This window comes from Phoenix dactylifera, chromosome 1 (assembly GCF_009389715.1).
Source record: "Phoenix dactylifera cultivar Barhee BC4 chromosome 1, palm_55x_up_171113_PBpolish2nd_filt_p, whole genome shotgun sequence".
Lineage (NCBI taxonomy): Eukaryota > Viridiplantae > Streptophyta > Magnoliopsida > Arecales > Arecaceae > Phoenix > Phoenix dactylifera.
In genome coordinates this window covers 34,705,026-34,729,178 of record NC_052392.1, presented here as the reverse complement: position 1 = coordinate 34,729,178, position 24,153 = coordinate 34,705,026, and the positions used below count along the sequence as shown (strand labels likewise).

The following is a 24,153-nucleotide window of genomic DNA, read 5'->3' as shown; positions in this document are numbered from 1 at the left end:
ATTAATATGTTATTTTAAATAATTTAATATTATGGTATATTATGAAAAATTAATTTATAATATTAATTATAATATTTTATACCTTTATTTTTGTATTAAACTATAAATATAATATCATATTATATTATATCATAATACATTAATATGTTATGTTAAATAATTTAATATTATGTTATATTATGGAAAATTAATTTATACTAATAATTATAATATTTTATACCTTTATTTTTGTATTATACTATAAATATAATATCATATTATATTATATCATAATACATTAATATGGTATGTTAAATAATTTAATATTATGTTATATTATGGAAAATTAATTTATACTAATAATTATAATATTTTATACCTTTATTATTGTATTATACTATAAATATTGTATTATATTACATTACATTATAATACATTAATATGTTATTTTAAATAATTTAATATTATGTTATATTATGAGAAATTAATTTATACTAATAATTATAATATTTTATACTATTATTATTGTATTATATTATAAATATAATATATATTACATTATATCATAATACATTAATATGTTATGTTAAATAATTTAATATTATGTTATATTACCAAATATTAATTTACTCTAATAATTATATTACTATTATGCTATATTAACATAATATTATTTATATTACAATAATATTATACTATATCGTATATTTATGTATTAATTTATGTTATGTTTTATTATGTTGTGTTGTATAATACTATGCAATGTCCTTTATGGTAATTTTGTCATATAAAAGTACTTTTTCAGTTTGTTTACCAAACACAAAACAAAGTACCACAGCACTTTACGAATGTAGTTACCAAACAGCAAACAGCTTTTTATAACAGCTCTACTTCAGACAGCTCTACTTCCAACAGCTCTACTTCCAACAGCTCTACTGCCAACAGCTCCCCCAAACAGGGCCTAAGTCTGCGTTGTTGTTGTTGTCTCATGGCTCCCTGTTTTCAGGCCAACCAATACTCCACATCAAGAGCCATGGAAAACTAGGATTCTTATATGGTGATTAGCTTCACATTAGACCCCCACTCCAGGGAACTCTTTAAGATAAATCTTGGTAACAATATTAGAAAACGATTGATGTGGACGAGAAAAAAGAATCTTTACTACAAATGTTTCTATAGTCAAATTTATTGCTACATGGGATGGGCTAGTATGTGCGGTTAATTACTCATCTTTATGCAAGATATGTATGGTTCAAAGGCGATTCTGGATAGATAAACTACTTTTACCTCGATGTTTATTGAATGTGTCGCTAGTTGATTCATTTTTATGCATCTCATATTTTTGAAGAGGGGGATGGCATTGCCGACCGGTAGCACCTCATATAGCTCATAATACAATTAGCTTTTCATGGACTTTTACTGTTAATTATTATTTAGAACTTAGATTGTTTTTGGATATTGCCGGATGTATTTATATTCGATGCATTTGAGTTGTATCTCAATTTGCTATGCCAAAGAAGGTTGGAATTGAGTTAGATCTATGTTGCATATGCATCCACCAAATCCACTTGCATAGTGGAATAATAATTATCTTTAAACTGTCAGGGAACTTCACATAACCAAAAAAAAACTGTAAAAATAGAAACAAATAATTAGGTTATAATACTAGTAGTTGGAATTTAATGATCTTCAAATTTTCTTTGTTCCCTGTATTCTTCAAGGAAATAAGTCCTTTCAGTTCATGTTACAATATTGGATTCCACACTACGTCAAGTTATTTGTTGCAATTTCATGTTGTTGTTGGCTATTAAAAGGATCCAGAAGCTGAAATGGACTCTGATACTGAATCCTTTACTGCAATTCAGATGTTCTCATTATATATTTCTTACCAAGTTTACCAAATTTTTTGGTTTAGTGATACCTTTTTTTGCCCCCAACTCACACGTCAATATTCTAAACTTAGGCTGAAATTTATGCAGGAGAAGGACTGGAGTTTTCAGTACAAGGAGATATGGAACTTCAGCCATTTTACCGGCAATGCAACAAAAACTATGTCAGGAATTTTCCGCTTCTCCTGTCACCGCACTAAGTATATGCTACTTTGTAGTAGATAAAATCAAAGCTTAACCTTTTGTGTCAAGTTTTCAGATGCAGCTGGAAATGAAACTTGCTGCAGGATTTTCTCCAAAGAATATAACGGTAGAAGCAGCACAGACAACAACACCCGTTCCATTGAATTAGATAGGTAATTGTATTACTTATGATGTCCGAGAAAATGGTTTCGAATTGCTTATGAAATATTCATTCTCTTACAAAAGATAGGACATGAATGAATCCTCTCAAGGGAAACCTTAACCAATTCAACTCTATCTAAGATGTGCTTGACGGGCAATTCTTTTAATAACACAGTACGAGGCCAGATCCTTATGTAGACTTGGAAATCCTAACCCACACAAATTCCTAATAGGGTTAAGTTAATGGCAGCATGCATCAAATCATATGGAGAGAAATTTAAACTTATTTTCTTATGAAAAAAAAATCATCACATCACAAAGATCTCGACGAAATATTAAAGCATTCAAGGAGAAGTTTTTAATATACTTGCTAAAAGCTCAGTCCTCATTGATCATAGTTTAGCAGTCAGTTGAAAGACAAGGAGTTGATACAAACACAAATAGGCTGCAACAATGAAAGGAAATAAGGTTGCCACCATACTGCCGTCAGTAACTATTGGAAAAGGAGACCTGGTTAAAAAGCACTGGCATTTATGCAACAAGCCCAGTTGTTCAGTGTGAGAACAAAGAATATGATGATAGAGAAGCTCTCAAGGAAGCAGTGTTGCTCTTGCCGACATCACCAAATGTTTGCTCGTTCCCACTTTCATGTAGACCTGGTTTTCCTCAAAACGTTTTCCATGAAATCTAGCAGGGAATTCATCAAGGAACAGCAGTGTGAAAACCAGAGGGATTTTTTGCCACCGAAACAATCGTCTTCCTGACATGATCAGAGGGATTTTTAATAATTTTCACCACCATTTGTACAACAATGCATGTCAAGATCTCTAGGATTTTTTTATACCCAGACAACCTTGATCTTTGGATTTGCAGACCATATCGTCTTCCTGACATGATCAGAGGGATTTTTAATAATTTCCACCACCATTTGTACAACAATGCATGTCAAGATCTCTAGGATTTTTTTATACCCAGACAACCTTGATCTTTGGATTTGCAGACCATATCTTAGTTAGGTAGGAAGAATCCTCCTTTCACCAACTGAGACCCTTTCCAAAAGAATACCCGTTCTAATCTGATCTGTTGTCTTAATCATCCAATCAGGTGCCAAAAAAAGTAATAGATGGGTAGATTAGATAATACTGCCTCCAAACAAAAATGTTTTTGAAGCCCAAACTAGCTAACTTTTTCTCCATTTTATCAAGTGGAGATATCGAATCACTTCTCTTAAGTATCCCCTACCGGAGGAAGACATTTTTTTCAAAGTATTTATGAAGTTTGCCTTCAAGGATAGCAGCGAGAGACTTGCTCCTCCCAATATAAACCCAAACTAGATCATATCTAAAAAAAAAGGTAGCCTACCTGCCATTATAGGATCTGGAGAGGGTGGCCAAATATATGCAGCCTTGCAACTATGTTCAAAGAGGCTATTTTTGTATTTCGAATCTATAATTCTTCATGTCACAATGGAGCAACCTTATCATTGCACCAAGGCTCACCCTCTCCAAACTAGATCATAGTTTTGATTAGAATAATCAAACTTTTCAATCCACAACTAACTTAAAGAGGTATAAAGTTCATTTGAAAATGCACACAAGTTGTATCTTAGCATCCAAAAATAATAGAGTATCATTAGCAAATCATAAAAAGATGATCATAATTTCATTAATTTTTTGAAATTGAACCCTCAGTCATAAAGCTGAGATAAAGAGCACCATCAAAATGGGATTCAAAAAATACAGCAGAAAACATCATTATCCCGCCATGTTTTTTCACTTTAACATACTACCACAATGTCAAAAGTGGTCTCAAGTTTGCAAGTGTAAAGCACCTTCCATGTCAGCTCTATATGCTTGTAACTCAGAATTGTGATCATTGCAGCAGTCCACTTCTCATGCCCAATCCAATGGCTAAAACATATAGGACGATACAGCTGCCTATGGTGCCAAAAGTGGTCTCCCAGAATTGGGAAAAAGTTGGAACATCAAATAGCGAAATACCTATATTCATACCAAATATGCTCACAACCACAATGCCAGCAGTGACTACAACAGTTGCGGTGGTGATCATGACTCCCGTCTGTAGCAGCTGATTCTGTTTCTCATCTAGCATGATGTTGATGTAATCTTCTGTATCGTCCACATACTCTTTCAACTATGTGCAGATAGGAGAGACATTAGAGTCAGAAACCCAAAAGAAAGCTATAAAAATTACTGGTAAAACCAACGTCTGCTGTGCTGGTACCGAGCCCCGAACCGGTTGCCCAGCGGCATGGGTCGGTACGGCCGTGCGCCGTGCCGTGCCGGCCTTGTACCGACGCAGTAGGAGGCGGGAGAGAGGGAGAACGGGAGAGAGGAAAAGAGAGAAAAAAGAGGGAGGCCAGCAGAGAGCCAACAAAGGGCCGAGGAGCCGCCGCGCAAAGGAGGTAGAGGCCGAGGAGGAGGGGCTCCGCCTCCTCCGTGCGGCAGCTCCTCGGCCTCCGCCGGCCGGCCTTTCTCTTCTTTCCTCTCCCTCTCCCTCCCTCCTTCGTTCTCCATCTCGGTCCACCGTCGGTACGGCTCGGGACACCCCAAACTGGGTGGTTCGGGACGGTTTCGACAACAATGGGTAAAACTGTTAATTTAGTAATGGAGAATGTGATTTATTAACAAAACTACAAGAAGTTACAGTGTTACTACAATCTGGAGCATCAATGGTGTTCATAGTTGTTGTGGTCTACATGAAGAAAAACCTCAGCAGTATATCAAACTCGATGTATTAGAAGGACAAAAACATGAATCTATGAAATCTACTTGATTTTTGAGCTCAGCAAAAAATCTTCCAACTAATAATTATTTTCAGAATGAGAAATATTTTTTTAAAAGAAACTATTAAGCTGGAATGAATAGAGGCAGACAAATTATGTGCAGGATATAGCCTCTTTTACTTAGTAGATCAATGCATGGCCACGTGCAATGCACATGAGAGTATGCATAGAACATCTGATGAATGTCTGGAGTTTTGACTATATATTAGTCTAGATATAGATAACAATATTAGTTCTGTAATAACTATTCTAGCACTAGTACTTTTTCAGGGGCAAATTGGCCTTTACAGTGTCTATTTGGAACATAAAAATTTCAGGTATTTAAAATTTCAGTTATTTAGCCTAAGGTAGAATACCGATAATAGTTCTTGCAAGTTGCCTTCTATATTTCCTCTTAAAGCTCGGCAATAGTGATACTAGTTGTATCAACCACTCATAAAAGAATAAAAGTAGATCAAGGTACTGAAAGATTGCAAGAGAAAAAACAGGCTACATACATGGGATAATTTGTTTAGAGTGCCATCAATCTGCACAAAGTAAGCCTCTAGAAGCATCTCCAACTCCTGAATGTTAGGCTTAAAAGCAGCTAAGCTTCCATGGCTGCTGTCTGTCTCATCTTTAAAAACTTCATCCCTGAATACACAGATAATTTGATGCAAGAAACTTCCTTAACATGGTGAAAGGCATATATTAAGACATTAAATACAAGAACTATCATAAATAGTTAAAGAAGTCTTTATAAGAATTGTTAAATCCATAGCCAACAATTCCAATAAAATCACACAGATCAGACTGAATTCAGGCAAAGTAGTTGTTACTATGGCTACAATTACTAGTTCTAATGATCTACTGTAGAAAATGTTTGCTCACAATGAATTCGGTCAAAAGAGAAGCAAAGCTGCTATCCTTGTAGAGGAACAAAAAATATCAATATGGAAAATGCAATATTCAACCGTCAGGTCATCAATATTTGTCCTATCTGCAATTCAAGTGGTCTTGTCCAGGCTTAGAGTCCTCTGGCTTGCTCCAGCAGCCAAAAAGGTGGACCCAAACGTACAGCTAGCCATATCAGGCATTACTTCCCGTTCTTTGCCAATTTTTGTCCACCCTTGTTTCATGGTTCACCTAACAAGTTCAAAATTGTGATCGAAATGGCAAAATGACCTAACCAATATATGTAATTATAGTAGATAAATAATAGTCACTCTTCTATGACCTACTTAGTGTGAACAGGCTCGGACAGGCTGGTGGTCATCTAGGTCCTTAAAAAGCTATCATATTTCCAAAAGAGGAAATGGTGTGCCAGCATATCCAGACTAATCAGATACATTAAATCCATACCCATTATGGACCCAACTCACCAACCATGTCCGCATTCTACTTTGCTCTGCACATATAAAATAAAGCTTGAGACTTCTCTACTTAAATATGCTTCATAGCTTATCCAATGTGGATAAGAAGAGGCTAGGATAATGATGATGAATGGTTCGGATATTCGTTGATGTTTGTTATGCCAGTTTTACCTGTCTTGGTTCACTGTGTTTAGTTAGATTGTTACTTTGATCAGAGAAGGTGACTTACATACGAGTGAACCAAGGCTTAGTGAAATAGAAATGGTACCCTAGTATATAGGGGAAAAGGTGCCGGATAATCCTCTCTGGGCGCTCTCTAAGTTTCAAGTTACTGTGGCTCTAACAATGTTTGAGTTCAAGTTGTTGTCGGTGGGATTCTATTGGACAGATTTGTCCCATGAAGCACATTGCATGGAGGCACATGGAGTTCGATTTATGTTCGATCGAGTGCTAGGGTCTGTAGGCCCAAGATAAGTTATACTAGTATGCCGACATCCACAACGCCCATTACATATAAAAAGAATAGATAAGTATTAAATGAAGAAGAGAAAATTAAAAACTAATATAGAATATGAACATCAATATAGAAGACTATATCAAGAAATTTCTTGTTAAAAGCCTTATTAGTTTTCCCCTTCTTAATATAATTTTAAATAGAAATATAAGAACAAACCAAGATATCATCAACTAACTTTCTTAATATAGAATCAGACATGAGGTGGGAGAAGCCCATCTCAAGCATTAATTTTGGTCCTTTAAGACATTATTTCAACTTTTTTCTGTAACTTTGAGAGTAGGAAACTATTTTTGCACTTATACATGCCCTATTTATAAGTTCATTCTCTTAATTCATAATTTATTTTCTTATTTCATTTATTTTAAGAAGAAAATAGTTCTAGTATTGGTTTCATGTTTTCTTTGTCAGCTTTTATTAAAAGGAGTCAATAGAAGAGATCAAAGAAATCTTGAATTTTGTTCCTTTTTCCTTCTTAATTCTTAGCATTGTTTCCATATGAACATTAAATTCTGTTATAATTTTCCATAAAAAAGGGCTAATCTGAGAGCTTTGGAAATAGTAATTTCATTCAACATTGTTTTTCTTCTAACTACTCATTACTTATTCTACCATCTTTAAGTTATTTGTAAAAAATAAGATTGGCTATGATTGTGATGATGACATGGGTGTAAAGGAAGAAAATAAACTACATCCTAAAGCATTATCTTTCAATATTTTCTTGTTTTCTCATTAATTTGATCTTGAATTTATTTCTCGTCAGTGATTCTCCTCCACAAATTACTGCACAAGAATAAAAACTAGTTACCAATTGACATATCGTTCAGTGTTATTCCTTTTCTTTTGACATGCATTTTGCATGCGCATATGCTAGTATCAGTGAAAGAGGATAAGTCATACAATGAACTAAAGGCAGTCGACTAAAAGCAATCCACAACTTAACAGATAATCAGAGACAAAAGCACCACTGTTATTTGGTAAAATCAATCAACTGAAATAAGTAGATGCCAACCAATCATGCTACCATTTTACTTTGGATTTCTATGAATTATTAGAAAGTAACAAAAATATGGACAGGTCATATAACATATTCACAAGGTTGATGTGCAATTAACCTTGATGACATCACAATGGATAATGAACAAACCTTGTTTACATATGTATACATTAGAACAGTTATTTCATGACATTCTATCAACATTTATTCACATCAATATGGTCCAGATATTAGACTTCATTCAAAGAAACAATTCAAACCGTTTTGTTCATAGCAATAATTGACATTTTCTCAGTGGTGCCATGTGGGACAAGCTTATGACTTGCAGCATGTAATAGTTATTTTCAGGTTTGTTTTGATTGACTTAGCCATTGAAAAAGCATCTCAAATAATCACTTGCAATACCTACAGGACATTAAGAAAAGCATGATTTGGATTCTCAACTTTTCTACTGCTTCTTTTATCTGAAGATAATAATAAAGCATACCTATCCTCCTCCAGTTGAGATGCACCATTGTCTACTTCAACTCCCGACAAACATTCACCACTATGCTGATGAGCAAGCTTTTCTGTTAAGCACATCTCAGCCATATCCATATCATCATCCAATAAGTGTTCTAGCTCATCCCTTACCTATTAAAACAGATGATATTAGCATTTAGAAATATATAACTCTAAAGTGTCAAAAGAGGGTAAAGTATATCAACACTCTAAATTAAGGACCAGAAAGAATACACGGAAAAGTTGACATGGATGCCCTGTAACATAATTGTGGCATGAAAGAACTACTAAATGCAACCAGTTTTTTTGAACAAAACTTTAAAAAAACTATTTCAGATCCAGACAAATATAACTAATTAAATGGTAAGATATAGTTACGCACTGTTATAAGAAGTTTGCTGTACTGTATGTGCGGCTAACTCTATAGATTTAAATTCTCACCTTCTGCACACGCCCTGATATGTCAACCAAGCGACTCTTGAGATGTCTAACATGTTCAAGGTTCAGGGTACTGATTTTTGAAGTCAATTCATCCAATGCTGGATAAGCCTCTTGCTCCAAGGTCAGTGTCTGATATGAATGAATTAATATGAGAAGACATGTAGAGCTTTGTTGAATTGATGGCTAGAAGTTGCATATGTGAATTTCAGAAAATAAGATAAACATGAAGCCCTCATGAAGCTAGAAATGGTAAAGAAACATATCAAAAAATAGTAAAGAAAAAATGAAATGTTTTTATTGCACTACATAAAAAATTATTATTGTGTCAATGACAGATGACAAAAGTATGAAATCATAAAATGCATGCTGTAAACACCCATGATGCATGCATAAGCATATCCTGTCTCTACTTGTTTGTATTGGTTAGAGGAATTTGGGTGATGTTAAATAAGTGCTGACTGATCTAAAGATTTTTATTGAGGCTTTCCAACAGCTTATAGAGGGCATTTAAACATTAAAGCATCAGTATTTTCATGATTATAGACTCGGCCCCAAACCAAAAGTTAAATTATAGCTTGAAGAAATGAAGTTCACCATTTGTTGTATTTCACATAGATGTTTATAATGTAACATATGTCAAGATCTAAACAATAAGGAGCTAGATTTAGCTATTAGCTAATGAAGTTGAAGGTGTTTAGAAATGAAACAAGAGCAAAGCTTTAATTTTGCAAATCTTGCTAATCAAATTGCGCTTATTTACTGTCAACACCTACATAAAAATTGAAGGCCTCTAGGTAACAATTTTTACTAAATTTCTTGACTGTGAAATCTTCTTAGCTTAGAATTCCATCTTTTATTTAGTGGAAACGCACAAACATTTGGCTTCCAGAAAAAAATGAAACGAGAATTCGTGTGTTACAACTACTGAGACAAATTGATAAAGTTTAAGCTTTAGCTTTCGTGCTATATAATGACTGAGAGAAAGCATATAGTAGAGTACCGCAATACATTATTTGGTAAGCTTTGGTGAAAAAAAATGAAAGTTTGAAACTAATGGTATATAAACAATTATTTGGAATACATATAAAGCAGTGACAATAATACATAATATGTATGGCATGAAAAGTGGATTGCAGTCAATTTGGGACTAATTCGATAAATAGAGACAAACAAAAAGATTTATAGAACTAGAGTTGTTTGGATGGGTTGAGTAGGCATTTCTAGGTCATGTAATCAAGCCATGCTTCTGAAACATATGAGGGAACTTTTTTGCCAAAAAAAAGAAACATATGATGTCGTAAGAGAATAATAAGGTCCACAATTTTGTGTAAATTAGAGTTTTGGGCAACAATGCAAGCCTAAACTCATAACTGTAGGTAGGATATATGAGAATGTGAATTGTTGATAAAACCAAAAAGATGGGGTAAGGAAAGGCCACATTAAAGGGACTGCTAGTAAAAACAAAATGTCAGAACGATGGTACATACATGTGCGTACACATGCACATGTGTGTGCACAGGGGCGAGTAGCGCAGGCAGAACTTAGAAAACAATTTTTAGAAAAATAACATCTACAATCCAAAATAGTTGGGGTCAGAGTTTTAATAATTTATCTTGTTGTTGAGATATTACAATGGGTAGAGAAAAGAAACATTCTAAATTGCAGCTATACAAAGGGAGAGTTCCAAATGCATTAAAGCAGAAAAGGATACATTATGTACTAGCAGAAACGATCAAATCTGGTGCAACCAAACAACATAATGAACCAATGATGCACTTCTCATATTATAGGGCAAAGCATATATCTGCAAGATTTGACAAAAGGGTGGTAAGAACCCCCTAACTTTCATGTCAAATAAAAGGGAAAAATGCATACCTCAGCTTCAAGGCACCTGCAAACAGATTCAAGGCAGATCTCAAGTACTCTGAACTCAAAGGGTAACACCTTAACACTGGACTCTGAAGCCTTCAGAGATTAAAGCATTTTATGATAAGTAAGAACTTATTGGTCGAAATTTATAAAAGCAAAATGGTAGCTGAAACAAATTTTGGATCATGGGTTGTCACAAAGCTTTACCTGAACTATTCATAGGCTCCTTTAATTTAAAAAAAAAAATATTAGTAATAGTTTCTTAATAAAATTACCAATTGCATGCAACTGAGCACAAGTACGCATAGAAATTTCACCACGAATGTGGGTGGGTTTCCCCCCTTTCCATCAAAAAAATAGAAAAAAAGGAAAATGCATATTCTTTAGAGTTTAGTAAATCCAGTTTCCTACAAATGTTATGAAGAGTAAAAACCCAAAAAGCTTATTTGATACAGAAGGTAATATATAAATAATCCTAACTTTCGATATATAATTCCAAACTATAGCGTTTAATCTGAAATACTTATTTAAATTACAACTAGCATTTAACTTAGCTGGAAATTCAGAAAAAATCTTTGAGAAATAACTAACAACTTTAGCATCCCGTCTTCCATGTCTCGACTAAACTAACCATAGAAGAAAAAGAGAACCAAACTCAGTATTTCCAAAGCAGATCACCGTCACTACCTGATGTGGAGCGCCTGAGGGGCTGGAGTCCCGGGACTGTAGGTCGCGGACGAAGGGGGCGGCCATAGGGTCCCTGGAGTTGGGGATGAGCACCTCGGTGGCCGTGATGATGGCCTTGATGTGCTCCAGATTGACCACGATAGCCCTTTCCCTCCCCAGAATCGTCGACGGGTAGGAGAGCAGGGGATCCAGGATCCTCAGATCCCGCGCCGGAAGCCCCGTCCGCCGCATGATCGAGTGCTTCCCCACCTCCTCGAGACACGACCGCCCAGAGTCCGAGACAACCAACCACGGCCGGCTCGTCGTGCCCTTCCGCCTCCCGGCCGCCGAGTGCGGCGGCGCAGTCGTGGCTGCCGCCGGACGGTGGCGGGGGTCGTCCGCCGGCGCCTTCATTGGGGATCTCATCTCCGACTCGAGGTCTAGGGTTTGGGCGTTAGCGACGAGGGTTTGGTTCCCTCGCGGTGTTCGTGGAGATTTTAAATTCCCTCTGAAATCGAATCCGAATCCGCTTTCGGAGGCCGTTGGCGGGTGGAAGTTGGAAGCGTGGGGCCATCTTAAACCATAAAAAAAAAAAAGAAGAAAATTACATAAATATCCTCCTAAATATCAAATTTTACAAAAATACTTTTTAAAAAATTAATATTTGTATATATATTTTCGTAAAATATTTATTTTGCTATTTTATTTTTTTTACCCTTATTTTTGCATATGTATCTACGCCGTTAAAAAATTAACAATTATGTATGAGGCGGAGCACGTGTTTCGAGAGGCCAATGAGGCGGCGGATTGGGCAGCTTCTTTTGTTGCCGAGCACTTGGATGACATCCCATGGAAGGGTGAGATGGAGTTACACAGTGCTTTCTGTGATGTACTATTTTTTATTTTTTTTAAGTAGTATCCGTATACGTTATGTATGATACTTCAGTTAAAAAAAATAACAATTTCAAATTAAAATAATAAAAATATTCTCAATGGGTGGTTGTGATTGCAATGGAAGTAATTTCAAAATTCTATTATATTAAAAATATTTGTAAAAAAATATTTTATGAGATAAAAAATAAATAAAAGTTTTAAGAGGATATTTATGTAAATTTGTTTTTTTAAGATGGTATCCGTGCAAAAAAAAAAACTTAAAAAAATATATGGGTCGTGTTATGCACCCGGGTTGTATCTTATCGCGCCATGCACGAATATTAAAGCATTCATACTATCTACATAGATCTCGAAGCGACTATAGCGAAATCCAACGATCGATCCGCAGGAATGTGAATCCTCCTACATGGACGTCACGACGGCTGTTTAGCAGTACAGAGATGGTACTTATATATATATTAAATTTTTTTTTTAATTTATTTGAAAAAATATTTAAATTTTTAAATTCCAAATTTAGTAATCTCTAGTTGAATGTGTAAATGCATATATAAAAATCTAGACGTCCGGGTCTCGAGGGTTTTGGATTGGTGCCAACACACACGCTGAGCTGGGATCTTGCCGGATACTTGCAAGATAAGGACAGTCTTCATACACGCCTCACTTCAATTATGGTTTTAATTTTTTTGTTCTAACTAAATTAATTGCTACTTTGCTAGTAATTGCATGTAATTTTCAGATTGTATTTATTATTTCATATTTGTGCTGAAAGTTGTAATTGTATACTTTGATTAACCAATTTTCTATTGTAATAAATTGCTAAAACTTTTTCCTAACTTTCTTTTATACACCAAGTTAATAAAAAAAAAAGGTTCAATCAATTTTAAAGACCCTGTGAATCTTTTGCAAATCAGCCTTCAAAACCAAAATCCACAAAAACTTACTACTCTAAAATTTGTGCAAAAAAATTAAATTCAGTTTTTCTAAACACAAAATTCTTAAAATATGCAGCTTTGAAATTTTTATATAAACGAAAACAAAATCCCTATTTCTGCTGATTTGAAAATAGTGCAGAAGTTTCTAAAACAGTTCTCCAAACTAAAACCAATTATTTCAGCTGCTCAAGAAACCATGCGAAAATCAAAATTTACTAGTTTAGGTATTCAAATTATTTCTTTATTTGAAAATCTAGACTAAAATATTTTATTATATTTTATATATTTTTAATACTCTATTTAAAATGCCAAAAATACACTTTATTGTGTTTTAATTATTATCGGTGCTCTATTTCAACATTTACACGTCAAGTGTATTGAAGTACTTGGTAGCTATTGCATATTTGTAAATGTATTCATTATTGTTATTACCTTTTTATTGTTTGCTTTTTTAATTAATATGTTTACTATATTTAAATTTTGAATTTTGAATTTTAAAATCTAGTGCACTACCATTGGAAGCTATTAATTAAATACTTAAATAAATTAGGATTAAACCCCACAAATCTTGCATGTGCATAATCCACTAATCAACACATATATCATAAAGTGGCTTCTTTTGAGAAACATGGTTCGATCAATCTCAGAACATTCTGTGACTCATTTGTGAAAAGACGGTGAAGCCAAGTGAGATACTAGCCGACCACTCATGGGTTGATCTCAAGCCATTGAACAATATAATCCAATACCTTTATCATTGCCAAATTTTCAAAGAACCTCTACCACTAGTTCCTAAGAAATAACTTCCTCCATTTTTCAATTAAAAACTCTTTCATTGTCACCATAGGATTCTTAGCACGCTATTTGATTCCCTCTATGATGATCATCTTCCCACAAAGATTGCTAAGAAACTGCGAGATGCCATAGAGGATGAGTATAGAATGGATGATGCTGGTCTAAGTCAATTTACCATATCCCAACTCCAGAAGTATGGTCGATTCTAAGCCCGTTAGTGTCCAGGTTCATGAATTCCAAGATCTCCTCTGAAAGCCAAATTATTCGAATGCAAATCTTCCGATAATTATTAGATTCAAGCCTTTACTAACTCTTTTTCTTTATCTTCATTGAACAACTTCTGATAGCTAAGTCATAGGTAAAGGGACTTAGCCCTTGTGAAATTTATTAACCTTATTAGGATTGAAGAAGAATACCGACTTAAGCTCAAGCACAATAAAAGTATGGACCCAAGATTAACCTAACCAAACTCTATCCTAGACCCTCAAATCAAGGCTAATTCAAACCCCAAGGGAAGAACTTCAAAAAGAACTTCCAAAACTGTTCAAACTAGAATCCTTTCTTCAAACTTCTCAAAACCAAAATTGATCAAACCAATTTGACCAAGTTAGAAGCCAAAGAATCAAAAACGAGCCTTTCTACTTTCTGTACAGAAGAACTGACCATGTCACAATGAATTCCTACCACAAGAAGACTGGAACATTGAAGAAAGTGCCAACATACCTAACCTCAAGTTAATATGATTGAAGATGGTGCTAAACCTTCTTTGAGATTGGACGCCACTCCATTAGTAAACTTCAACTATTCATTTTGTGATGGGCAGCTTGATTCCAGAGCCAGCATTCATGTTTATTGCAATCTCCACTTTTTATGAATCATATAGATGTGTAATGCTTGGGAACAACTCAGTAGCATAAGTGCTAGGAAAAGAATTAGATTTAGATACGATTTCAAAAAAAAATCCGATCCTTCGCCAAGTGTTTTATATACCCAATATTAGGAGAAACATGATCAATAGATCTCTTCTAATATCTTGAGGCTACAAAATTATTTATACCCCTCAGACATAGGGCTGAGATAAAGAGAAGAATTTATATATATAAAAAAAAGAAAAGAAGAACCAAATAAACTCCATTTGTCTATAATTTTTCTGAGTTTATCATACTTCTAGGATTTCCAAACTGGTCTCAAAGGTGGCAAGTGAAAAGCATCTTCCATCTTTGCAATATATGATTATCCCTCAAAAATATGGTTATCGCAGTAGTCCGCTTCTCTTGGCCAACCCAATGGCTAGAATATATAGAATAAGACAAACACCTATGGTGCCAAAAGTTGTCTCCCAGAACTGGGCATAGGTTGGAACATCATAGAGCTTGATGTGAATATTCTGACCAAATATACCCACAACCACAACACCTGCAGTGACTACAACTGTTCCGATGCTGAGCATGACTCCCACCTCTAGCAATTGATTCTGTTTTTCATCTTGCATGATCTTGACACAATCCTCGGTAATGTCTACATAATCCCTCAACTGTGTGCAAATAAAACGCAAATTGGAGTCAGCATCGAAAAGAAAGATACAAAATAATTGCCAGTACTAATGTTAATTTTATAGTGGAGAATGCAGTTCATATATAAAGCTATACGAAATTTCTCATATGACAGCAATCTAGAGCAATGATGGTGGACATATTTGTTCTGGTCTACATGAAGAACCAACTTCAGCATTATGTCAAACTCTATGAATCTGTGGAGTCATCTAAGTTTGAAAGTTAGTCTAATTTCCATTATTAATAACAATTCTTCCAGTTTTTATTAAAAAAAATCTTCCAATTAATCATTATCTTCAAAATAAGACTTTTTTTTAAGACAAAATATATTATGAACTAGCATATTAGAAGAATGGAGGTAGGCACTTCACATAGCCATGCGAAGTGCACACATAAGTGTGTGCATTAAACCTACATTGAATGTAGGAGGATGTCCAAAGGTCTCATCTCATTATATATTGGGATAAATATCATTTTGCATATATACTTTTACAACTGTAGCTCATTATATATTTGACCTCCAAAATCACTATTTGCGCATAGACCCCTCAAATCATCCTATTTTTGAATGGATATGCTCCAATTAAATTTTTGGCCGATAGTGTTTATCAGTAACCTTTTTAAGTATAAAACATGTTCATTGCCTCGTAACAATAATATCCTTAAAAATTTATATTGTAATATAGCTCCTTTCATTACAAAGGAATGTTAATTTTTTTTAACAATATTAAGTAACAAGATAATAGTACCAAATGATACTCAAAATGGTTGTTTATTAATATTGTCAGCCAAAATGCCAACGAGAGGAAATTTCATGCAAAAATAGAATAAGTTAAGAGTCTATATGCAAATAGTAATTTTTGGAGGGTAAATATACAAAAAGCTATATTGGAAGGGTATATAGGCAAAAAAACCTAGCATAAATAAAGCGAGAAATATTGGTTTCATAACAATTCTAAAACCCCTACTTTTTCAGTGATATATTGGCATTTGTAATGATATTTCAAAACTTACAAAAGTTCATGTGTTTCCCTAGGATCACTACTAGCAATTTTAGCAAATTACCTTCCATATTTGCTCTTAAAGCTCATAACAATTATATCAAACATTTATAAGAAAAAAAAGGATATCAAAGGAAAGCACTACATACACGAGATAATTTGTTTAGAGTGCCATCCATCTGCTCAAAGTAAGTTTCTAGAAGCATCTCCAACTCCTGAACGTTAGGCTTAAGAGTAGGTAAGTTTCCATGGCTACTCTCTATCTGATCTTTAAAATCTTCATGCCTGAAATAAGAGATACTTTGATGCAAAAAACTTATTTGAAATGATCAAAGGCATATATTGAGACATTCCAAAACAAAAGAACCATAGTAAAAAGTTAGAGGAATCTTTGTAGAAAATTGCAAAGAACCATAGTAAAAAGTTAGAGGAATCTTTGTAAAAAATTGTTAGAATCTGGAATTAATAATTCTAATAAAAACTTTCTTTTAAAGAGAGAGGAGGGCTAGAAGTGCACCATTTATTGAACCCAAAGGAAAAAAATATATCCAATAGGTCCTCTCAATGAATCAAAGATTACATAAAGCACGTTATAACTTAGTCAAACCAGAAAGACGGCTAACAACCTTCACAATATTTGGAGTTCTTACTACAATACATACCCTAGCCTTTGATTATCGTCGAACATTCATACAAGAAAACACTCTAAGTTAACAATCTACTTAAGAAGACGATACCACTCCTTTCTCTCTTTATACACTAGTATATCTACAAAAAAAAGAAAAATACTTCACCTTCTAGAGATCTTGAGCCTACCTTTAATAGCAGTCCAAAAAGGCTCTACATACTAGCAGTTGACAAAAAAATTGATGAGTGGTCTACAGGATAATTACATAAAGTGCAACCCCTACCATTACTCATCCTTTCTTGGCCATTAACTCCTCAGTTCAATAAAATCACAAAGAGTAGACTGCATGTTCAGAAAAAATAGTTGTTTGCCAATAGTTGAAATTACTTGTTTGAATGATCTACTGTAGCAAACAAGGTTTACTCACCTTGAATTAGGTGGCAAGAGAAGAAAATCTTTACGTGTTTTTCCTATCTTAACATACTTTCTACATCGCCTTTTATGTTTCCATTTTTCCATTTATTTATTTCTCATTTGCAATTTTTCTATAAAGTATATGACAAAGAATTAGATTAAGTGGGAATAGACCGTATCAAGCATTATTAAAGTTAATATTTCATTTTTTTTGTAATTTGGAGTTTAATAAATTATGTATACTTTTTTCTTCCTTATTTTTATATTTTTATTATATTAATTAATAATTAATTTTCTTATCTTTTTTATATCTTCTCTTATTTTGCCTACTTAAAGTAGAAAATACTTCTAGTATTTTGTTATTTCTTTGTTGACTTTTATGAAAAGATCTGGTAGAAGAAAAAAAAGAGAACTTTATTTTTCCTTTTTCATTTCATTATTCCTAAAATAATTTTCTATAAATCTTAAATTTGTTATAAGTTTTCATAAAATTAAAGGGGTAATTGGAGAACTTTTGAACAATGGTTTAATTCAAGGGGTTTTTTTCTTTTAACTACTATTAATTTAAGTATATATATATATATATATTAAAACATTTGTAAATGATAAGTTTTGATGTGAGTATGATGTTGCGATGATATAAAGAAAGAAAATAATGCCTAGAGCATTTCTTTTTAATATTTCCTATTCTCCCATTTGTGTGATCTTAATTTTATTTATTATTAATGACTTTATTCACAGATTCTCACACAAAAGTAAAAATAAGTTGCTAATTAGCCTAAGTCATGGTATTCTTCTTTTTGTAGCTTTTTCTTTTTGTGGTCATGGATTGCACATGTACATTTCTTAGTAACATTTTTTTTAAAAAAAATAAAAAGTTACAACTTGACAAATAAGAAAAACAAAAACCATCATTATCTTCTGGTGAAGTCAAACAATTGAAAATCAAAGGAAACAAATCAATCATGCTACCATTCTACTTCAGATTTCTCTAAATTATTAGAAAGTAACAGATCATGCACTTTTATCACATCACAAAGGATAATGAATAGACCTTGTTCACATACACCCATATATGTACATAGGTACATACATACATACATATATAAAATTAGATTTCATTCAAAGAAACAATTTGGACCATTTTTAGTAAACAAATGACTTGTTCCCAATGGTACCATTTGGGATGAGTTTATGTCATAATAAAGTCAAGTGAATAGTTACATTCAGGTTTGTATTGACAGTACCAAGGATTTCGGTCCAGCTAGGGACATATCCATGATTATTACTAAATGTTTTGGTCTACCCAAACTTTATTGTCTTGTCTTCATATTGTATCATCCCAGGAGTAAATGGAGAGGGGCCAAATACCAAGATTTAATCTCTTAGATAAGACCATAGAAGAACTCTTGAATAAGAAGATTTATGGCTTTAGTTATTTAAAAAACAGCTTTAATAACCACTCGTAATACCTATAAACCACTAAGAAAAAGCATAGTAAGATTCTCCTTTTCTTTAACTGCTTTAATTCTTTGAAGACAATAATAAAGCTTACCTGTCCTCCTCCAGTTGAAATGCATCATTATCAACCTTAACTCTTGAGGAAGATTCACCGTTATGTTGATGAGCAAGCTTCTTTGTTAAGTACATCTCGGCCATATCATTGTCATCATCTAGTAAATGTTCTAGTTCATCCCTCACCTATTAACATATATGATGTTAGCATTTAAAAATGCCAACAAGGAGAAAACATACGTAAAATTCTAATTAAGAAACAGAAAAGAAAATACAAGGAAGCCTACATTGATGCCCATTTACGAAATTGGGCATGAAATAACTACTAAATGTAACCAACTTTTTGTGCTTAATTAGAAAGAAACTACTCAAGTACGAACAAGTATAACTCTTTTTTTTTGAGAAAGAGAGAGAAAGGGAGCGAGACCAATCACACCCCCCTCCACTTTCAAACAAATATAATTCATTAAATGGTAAAAATATATTCATGAACTGTTACAACAAACTTGCTATACTGTTAGTGTTGCAAATCATTTCATAGCTTTAACTTCTTACCGTTTGCACATGCCATGATACTGCGACCAAGCGACTCTTGATAGATCTAACATGTTCAAGGTTAAGGGTGCTGATTTTTGAAGTCATTTCATCTAAAGCTGGATATGCCTCTTGCTCCAAGGTCAATGCCTGATATGAATAAATTAAGATGAGAAGATATATAGAGCTTTATTGAAGAAGTACTTGACAATGCTTATGAGTATTTCAAGATATAAGAACAAATTAAAAATCCTGTGAAGCTAAAAATAGTAGAGAAACATAAAATAATCACAAAGAAATAAATGCTAAAGTTAGTTAATCAACATAAAATAATCACGAAGAAATAAAATTCATAATAGCCATAAAATGAATGCTGTCAAACACAAATGGCAAATGCATAAGCATATCCTGCTTACACATGTTTTTATTGATTGGAGGATTTGGATGATGTTGAACAAGTACTTACCAATTTATATAGTTTTATTGAGTCTTCTGAATAATTTACAGAAGGAAATTAGATATCAAAGCATCAACTTTTTCCTGACAACATTAAGAAATGTAGCCACTAGCTGTTGGGCATAAAACCAAAAGTTAATTATAGCTTGAAGAAATTAAGTTCACCATTTGCTGTATTTAGGTATGAGGCTTATATTATAACATATATTGAGTTTTGAACAATATAGAGTTAGTTTTAGCTATTAGATAATGCAATTGTGGGGGTTAAGAAATGTCACCAAAGATTTAATTATGAAAATCTTGCTGATTAAATCATATTTGTCTATAGTTTACACATATATAAAAATTGAAAACACGTAGATGATGACTTTTACAAGATTCTAATAATATTTAAATCTTCTTGGCTTAAAAATTCCTTATCTTTTATTTAGAAGAAAACAAAAATCGCATCCAATAAGAAATTAAATGAGAATTTGCATGTTAATCTTTTGTGAATCATAGAGATAGAGAGAGAGAGAGAGTATTATAGATTACCACAGTAAATTATTTGATAGGTTTTGATGAAAAAGGTGAACCTAATGGTACATAAAAGATTATTAAGAATACACAAAAAGAAGTACTACAAGAACTGAAAGCACGTATGATATGAAAAGTGGATTGCAGTCATTTTGAGCCTCTAACAAATTGCAACTTTAATCATATTTTTTGTAGTTTTGTCATAGAATTGACTGTTGATATTCAAGCAAAGGTGGGAGATGAATATAAGTTTGAATGTTACGTCAAATTATTACTTTGGAATCTAAGGATTCAGATGATAGAATTTGTTTCCAATTTAAGAGTTTTATTTCCTATTTCTGTCCGATTTTTAGTTTTTTTAGGGTGAATTTCTCAAGATTTTTGGAATCTGCCAAGTCTGGTTAGTCCATATTTGGAGTCAAATTATTCAAGATCTAAACCAAATCCAAGCATCACATCTGCAATAAGAGACCTTCAACTACTTCAATCCATATCTATTTACATGCAAGGCAAGTGGACAACATTATTGATTTCATGAAATTAGAATTTAGGGAAACCATGAGAGCCCAAGCTCATAAATTGTGGGCAGGATTGTTAAGAATGTTAGAGGCAAATGTTTGGTAAAAACAAAAAAGATAAGGTGAAGAATAGGAAGAATAGCACTGCTACTGAAAGCATAGTATTGAAGAACAATGATATAAGCATGTACAACGTGTAGAAAAAGGGGTTCAATTTGTTAAAAGAGAAGAGAAGGAGGTAATGAACATGCATGCATGCGCACATACGCGCACATGGATGCACCATGTGTGCACACAAAGAAGAGTAGCATTTTGAAAATAATTTGGAGAAAATAAATCACAAAATAGTTGGGATTGGAGTTTGATAATTTAATTTGTTGTTGTTGACACATTATAATGTTTTTTTTTTTTTGAGAAAAACAAATATACTGTAATGGGTAGAGAAAATACATGACAACCTAGAGATAATGTCTTAGTAAAATTTACATTGTAACTACTCACCAAAGAGGAGAAAAAATTTTATATTGCAATCAAGAGCCACTACGCCGCACCAATTAAAGTAGGCAACCATACAAGTTGTGAGAGTTTCAAGCACATCAAAGCAGAATTGCAAATACAATTTGATCCTATCTCAAGAAAGAAAAAAGGTGAAATGCATACCTCGGCTTCAAGGCGCCTGTAACTGGATTCAAGGCAGATTTCAAGCACTCTGAACTCGAAGGGTAACAATATCTGGTTCCTGGACTCTGCAACCTTCAGATATAACAGCATTTTATAATCACTTCATCGTTGCAAAATAATTGCTGCAACAAATTTCTAATCTTGGGTAAACAAGAGAGTATCAGTCTAAACTATTTGTGGGCTTTCCCTAGCTTTTTATGAGGAAAAAAAGAAAGAAGATAGAGTTTGTATCAAAATTCTTTAAAGCTTGATGAAGGGAAGAAATTTGTTATAAAAAAAGAAAAAAAGTTTTCCGTCCCTCCTCCAGATTCCAATCAATATTATGGAGAGAAAAAAATCCCAAAAAGCTTATTTTGATGCAAACATAAAAGATAACATAGGAAAGATCATAACTTTGAAACCGTAACATTTAATCTTTTGCACTTATCTAAATTGTTACTAGGATTTAATGATTAGAAATCCAGAAGAAATAACTGGAAATGCAGGCATCGTATCATCTGTCTCGACCAAATGAATCCAAAATCACAACAAGATCCAATTTTCAAAGTAGATTACAAAAAACAGATCCAAAAGAAGAAAGAAGAACACCATCACCACCAGATGAGGAGCGCCGGAAGGACTGGAGAGCCGGGACTGGAGATCGTGGACAAAAGGGGCGACCGTGGGGGCGTTGAAGTTGGGGATGAGCACCTCGGTGGCCGTGATGATGGCCTTGATGTGCTCCAGATTGAGAACAATAGCCCTCTCCCTCCCCAGAATCGTCGACGGGTAGGACAGCAGGGGGTCCAAGAGCCTCAGATCCCGCGCCGGAATACCCGTTCGCCGCATGATCGAGTGCTTCCCCAACTCGTCGAAGCGCTCCTTCCCGGAGTCCGATACCACCAGCCACGGCTGGCTTGGCGTGCCCTTCCGCCTGCCGGCTGAACGCTGCGGCGTGGCGGCCGCCAGCGGGTTGTGGGGGCTCTCCTCCGGCGCGTCTTCCGGGGACCTCATCGCCGATTAGGGTTCTAGGGTTTGAGGGCGTCTGCCAGGGGAGTTCCTTCTCTTATAGTGTCTTCTCTGAAACCGGATCAGCATCGGAGTCGGAGAGGCGTGGAGGAGCGAAACTTCGGAGGCCGTTTTGGCGGGTGGGGTATGGGGGTAAATCTTTTAAAACGAAACCTGGATCCTCCGTGGTGAGGACACTGGCTTTTTAAGGATTGGCTCGTCCGGTGGGGGCCGCAGGGGCTTCGCGCTGTACGGAAGCCTACACCTGCGGTCAATTTTTTTTTTTAAATGAAGAAGGGGAAGGCTGCCCCTATATATATATATATATATATATATATATATATATATATATATATATATATATATATATATATATATATATAAGAAAAATATAAAAAAGTAATAAAGTATTTTTTAAAAATAGTGTAAAGTAGACTCACTAAATTATTCAACAAATTGAATAATCTTATAAGTAATTTGAAAGACTTTGTATCTTCAATGTGCAACTATATAAGTTCTGTATCCTGATATGAGCCAGACTTTTTCTAAAAGATAGATTATTATTTTTCAATGTATAGCTCCAATGTTGCGAGGTTATTCCTAAATTTGAGATAAGAATCAAGTAGCTTCTCTGAACACATCCAGCTGAACCTATTGTCATAAATTAAGCCCAATTTTTTGCTCGGCCTAAAATTTACGCCCTTCTATTCCCCACCTTTTCAAATGTATAGCGCAGCTGCAACATATGTTCCCCGAAAAAACTGCTTTTGGCTGAATTTTGGTAAATTAGCTCCATATTATTTTTTTTAAATTTATACATGATCTCGTTTTGCTCGCAAACAAACCTAGCAAGGATGCTCATCGAGCTAATTGGGCTAGATAATGAAATTTCTTAGGGTTAACCTCTATTATGAGACATGTAGTTTAACATGCATGGCTCAGGTCCAACTTAATGCTCAATCCACGTGAGATTGAGCTTAAATCAAGTTGGCTGAAATCAATTTGGCAGGCTAAGCCAATCAGGCTAGGCTATTGCAATGGGAATTTGTAGGTGGCATGCTTCCTCACGAGGAATGGGAAGGACCTAACCCTTATGTTCTTTCCATGCTAGTCTAATCCACAAGTTTCTCTACTAAGGTACATCTCTAAGCATTGTCCTTCTTTGAAGAATTACTGAGGAAATTATCGCCTGTGATCTTGCCTTCTGAAGTAGACTATCTTTTCTTTGACTAAAAGGCTCGGGATTCTAATTCAATCGATATAGTTCCAAAATCTTGACATAAACAACAACATAAATGATTTCTCATCTTCCGATGAACTGTACTAAATAGCCACTCATGGCAGCATAGATGCATATGGGATGTTCCACT

General features: G+C 34.1%; 2 protein-coding genes across 3 annotated transcripts; both read right to left on the bottom strand.

Annotated features, from left to right (window-relative positions):
• Positions 1 to 3,845: 3,845 nt before the first annotated feature.
• On the bottom strand, positions 3,846 to 11,846 carry LOC120112842 (magnesium transporter MRS2-F-like). Its single transcript, XM_039132748.1, has 6 exons — positions 11,381 to 11,846; positions 10,700 to 10,789; positions 8,825 to 8,953; positions 8,370 to 8,515; positions 5,517 to 5,652; positions 3,846 to 4,367 (listed from the first exon to the last, which is right to left on the bottom strand). Exons 1-6 carry the CDS (start codon positions 11,783 to 11,785, stop codon positions 4,086 to 4,088), a joined length of 1,188 nt encoding a protein of 395 aa, XP_038988676.1. The 5' UTR covers positions 11,786 to 11,846; the 3' UTR covers positions 3,846 to 4,085.
• A 3,158-nt stretch (positions 11,847 to 15,004) lies between these two features.
• On the bottom strand, positions 15,005 to 22,902 carry LOC120112836 (magnesium transporter MRS2-F-like). Of its 2 annotated transcripts, none has more exons than XM_039132731.1 (6): positions 22,394 to 22,902; positions 21,776 to 21,868; positions 19,647 to 19,775; positions 19,132 to 19,277; positions 16,684 to 16,834; positions 15,005 to 15,514 (listed from the first exon to the last, which is right to left on the bottom strand). In XM_039132731.1, exons 1-6 carry the CDS (start codon positions 22,787 to 22,789, stop codon positions 15,233 to 15,235), a joined length of 1,197 nt encoding a protein of 398 aa, XP_038988659.1. In that variant the 5' UTR covers positions 22,790 to 22,902; the 3' UTR covers positions 15,005 to 15,232. The 2 variants fall into 2 exon arrangements, with proteins under 2 accessions (XP_038988659.1, XP_038988661.1); XM_039132733.1 differs by having other exon boundaries at positions 15,151 to 15,514; positions 16,684 to 16,819.
• Positions 22,903 to 24,153: the final 1,251 nt, after the last annotated feature.